This window comes from Agrilus planipennis, unplaced genomic scaffold (genome assembly GCF_000699045.2).
Source record: "Agrilus planipennis isolate EAB-ADULT unplaced genomic scaffold, Apla_2.0 scaffold39, whole genome shotgun sequence".
NCBI lineage: Eukaryota > Metazoa > Arthropoda > Insecta > Coleoptera > Buprestidae > Agrilus > Agrilus planipennis.
Window position 1 is genome coordinate 660059 of NW_020439074.1, and position 4084 is coordinate 664142.

General features: G+C 36.2%; 2 protein-coding genes across 2 annotated transcripts in view; both read right to left on the minus strand.

Moving 5' to 3' along the window:
* Nucleotides 1-4084, minus strand: part of LOC108745002 (hemicentin-1) — a 149006-nt gene that overhangs the window by 55673 nt on the left and 89249 nt on the right. The gene's annotated exons all lie outside the window — the stretch shown is intronic.
* Nucleotides 1144-1931, minus strand: LOC112905221 (facilitated trehalose transporter Tret1-like). Its single transcript, XM_025977203.1, has 2 exons — nucleotides 1771-1931; nucleotides 1144-1709 (listed from the first exon to the last, which is right to left on the minus strand). The coding sequence occupies exons 1-2, from the start codon at nucleotides 1895-1897 to the stop codon at nucleotides 1195-1197; spliced, it is 642 nt and encodes a 213-aa protein (XP_025832988.1). The 5' UTR covers nucleotides 1898-1931; the 3' UTR covers nucleotides 1144-1194.

Genomic DNA, 4084 nt, shown 5'->3' on the forward strand with positions numbered 1-4084 from the left:
CGTGTCCAACCAGTCTTAAGACTGACGACCTTATGATGATGACTGCCTGGGGTGACCTGTCAATCTATTTCGCCTTCTTCTAATTGACTTCGTTAGTGACATCTGTCCTCCTATAGTTTCTAAATACCTCCTTATTTCTAATCTTTTCTATTCATTGTATTATTTAAATTTATAAAAATATCTTTTTGAAGAATTTTAAAGGAGTAGAAGATGTGGAAGGTACACTAAATTTTAACATCCGAAGGGCGGGGGGTGAAAGAAGTAGATAGGTTTGTAGGAAAACGTGAATACGTTCAGTACCTAATAGACAAAGTCTGAAAACCACTACTAACTAGAAATGACATTAACTAATGTATGCTTCGACAAATAAGTAAGTAATTCGATTTTAAGATGTAAATGTGTTCAATAACCATTGATATGTGGAAGGTTAGAAGGCCTTGTGAGCCCTTACACCCAATTAGCTTATGCTTAACAGCACACTTCCCAATCGGGAAAAAAGGGAAAGAACAGGTAACGTAAGTGTTCAATAAGCGTAGCTAGAAAGACCTAAGAGGCCAAAAACAACTACACATGCTTCAGGAATCGAAAACTTCTCATAAGATAGGGAATATAGCTTACGATTAATAATGAATTATCAATGGGTCCAAAATCTGAGTTTTTGAGATTATTTTTACTTATTTGAATATGTAAACATTCCCAAACGTCTGGTTCCAATTTACAAGAGACTTCTTTGATTAACTTTAAACATTTAGGGCCTACAGGGCGGTTTGTATTAAAAATATGCTGGGCAACACTTGACTTCTCAATCCGATTAAATCTAAAGTGAACAATATGTTCTTTATATCTTGTCAGGATAGACCTTTTTATTTGCCCAACATATTTAAGTTCAATATAGGCTTTAAATTGTGACTTATAGCATGAGGAGTCTTCTCCGAGAAACGCCATTGCATGTAACTAGCTAATTATCCATTTTAAAAAACAATATGAAATATGAAGATGAAGAAAGAAAAATGACTAAGTATTATGCATTCCATTTCATCTAAGAGTTTTTCTCAAGATTAGTAGTGTTCGAAATACGTGCCGAAGAAAAACTTTCTAAACCTTTAGACTAATCCAGTCTTGCACCAATATTAAAAGAAAGGCGAGAAAAATAAAAATTTATTTTCAACTGGACGGTTTATAATAGTTACATCATTAGAATTTTCCATTTTCTTGATTTTTATTATCAACAACTTTTTCGCCCTTTCGTCGATTGAGCAGCATTTGAATTTCGTCAAACGATTTTCCTTTCGTTTCCGGGAGTATGAAGAGTCCAAAGAGGAATCCTAGAAAGCAGCAAAAACTGAAGAACCACAAGCAAGTATACTCTCCCACAATTTCGCTCAATGGCTGAAAAGCAAATTGAAGACCAATGCCCAAGGTTTGTGCCAGCAACGTAACTGAGGACACGGCGACAGCCTTTATATTGATCGGATACAATTCTGAGGCGATCACGTAATGTATGGAAAGAATCCCAATCGCAACGAACACTTGAAAAAGCACCAAACTGGTAACTGGTAACCAGGAAATTGCATCAATATTATAAGAAGTGGCGTCTTGAAGATAAAAGTATAATCCTAGAGATAACATGCTTATAGAACACAACAAACTGGAGACCATGAGCAAGGGTCTTCTGCCAAAACGATCAACAATTTCTCCGGAAGCTAGAGCTGGAAATTCATTCGTATTAATTTCTTTTATTGATGGGTAGATTTACCCAAAATTATTTACCACCAACGAAATTGACGACTCCAAAAATGACACTTGCAGTGCTCGATGACATACTGCTTCCTGTTGCATTAATAATAGTTTGCATATACGATTTAATTACACCATTACCACAAAAAACGAATACCATCTTTACACCTACAAATATTCGAAATATTAATTTGAAGTGATTTTTTCGATTTTTTATTTACCCACTACAAACTATCTCAAATTAATGAGGGAAAAATTGTTGCTGTTGTAGGTCGGTTGGTCGTGGTTGTTGTTGTCACACCCCCACCCGGAATCGAACCCGGGACCTTTGGCTTTACGCACCAATGTTCTGTCCACTAAACTACGAGAGGTACCGGGTTCGATTCCCGGCGTGGGTGTGACAACAACAAAAATTTTTCCCTTATTAATTTGAGGTAGTTTGTAGTGGGTAAAAAATTCAGAAATGAATTTTCAGAATAATATTTCATATTAAACTAACTCACTTCTAAAAGATGTCTAAATTGTATGTATGTTTGACCATATCCTTGATAATTTACAATCGCGCTAATAACAAATCAGTCAAATGGATTTCTAATTTAGGTTCCATTGAGAAACCTGAAATATTAACGTAACTTGGAGTTTCTGTTACGGTTCCTTTCTAATTACAAAAATTTAACCTTTTCTAATTCCCTGATAAGTTTCTGATGTAGAATTGTTTTTATTACTTATCAATCTTTTATGGATTTAAGAACCTTATACGTAAAGTTGTTTCAAAAAAAAAATCACTGGATCACGTATTTTACTTGTTTGACATAGAAAAATTAATAGTTAGAGTAGAATATCTTTTCAACGTGAAAATTTTACAAATCGGATTTCCATCAACCTGTCTTTCTTTGGCCTACTTTTCATTAACGAAAAATTGCTGCAATAATGGTAATGTCCTCTTAGACGTGTCCTTTCAAACAAGACAATAATTTTTCATTCCACGGTTGACTAATGGATATCTTCTAACAATATTAAAAAAAAAATAACGTCAATTAAGGGTATGAACAGTTTCAATAGTTTAACTACCACAGTCCATATCCTAACCTTTTAATTTTTTTTTTTCAGAAAAAGTTATTATACTATACTTGCGCCTTAGCGTGTTTCAAAGACAATAAACCTAAAAGAACATTTTGTAGAGGGGTTATTTTTTAGCATTATTCATGTTTAAAAGGTCCTAGACCATTCCACTATGACATTCTTTGTAATGCAGGTCGTCGACTAGTAAAAACTTCGATCCTTCAAGGTTAAGACCATTCTGTCTGACCGAGCTGCATGGCCTAAAGATTTACACCATTGATTAGCATTTGGGAGGACGCCGGTTCGATTCCGGGACCGTCTGCCTTGGTTCAAGTTTTTCTGTGGTTTTCTTGATCACTTAGGTAAATGCTGACGCAGTAATATTCCACAGATAATCTTTCATTCTTTTCTATCTTCATTTCGTCCGTCTCATCATTCTCACCCGAACCACCACCAACCAATTGCCACCATTACTAAAAAGAGGCTGAAAAGGGCCTTCCGCTCTACCTTCCGGCGTAATTCGGACGGACTGCCCGCCCACCAGCATTACTGACTGGTGGGAATGAAACACCCAAAAGTTTTTCTTTTCTGGCCTGACCCAAGTAGGATTTATATAACCTCTAATTATCCTTTTCTTAGCGTAAAGATCTAACCACGTTGATGCTCGTGTGCAGTACTTGTCCGGCATTTTCGCAATCACCTAATTCTAAAATCACTCTGCGTAATCATGGCCGAATGGGAAAAACATTTGAAACCTAGTCCACTAATTCAGATATGTATGATCTACCGCAAAACTAGAACGTTAATCGAATTGACGCCTTTGCCAACATAACCCTGCACTGTTTATGATGTTTGCGAATGGCAAATACATCATATTATGTATTTGTAGGTGTATGTACAAAGGAACGCACGTATATAATGTATGTGTGGGTGGATATGTACACATACTTCAAACGGAAGTTCGACTTACTTACCCGAGTCCTTCTCAGTTGCCGCTTTCCTTTGTACCATGTGATAACTGCTGGAGGTCTTGAACCGGCTGAAGTGCAGTTAACTTCGTACCGTCTATCAGCAACAAATGTTTCTTCTTTCTTCTCTATCTCCACCGTTAACGGTTTCACTGTAACAAAACAGTATTACGGTTTAATAGTAGGTAACATACATTTCTGCTTAAATAAAACAGAAAAGGAACAAAGAAGTTCATGATGGTTAGTATTCTGACTGATGCGGATCGCGAATTCGATCTTGTTGGAACTCAACAGCGACATTTAGTAGGGAAGTTTAG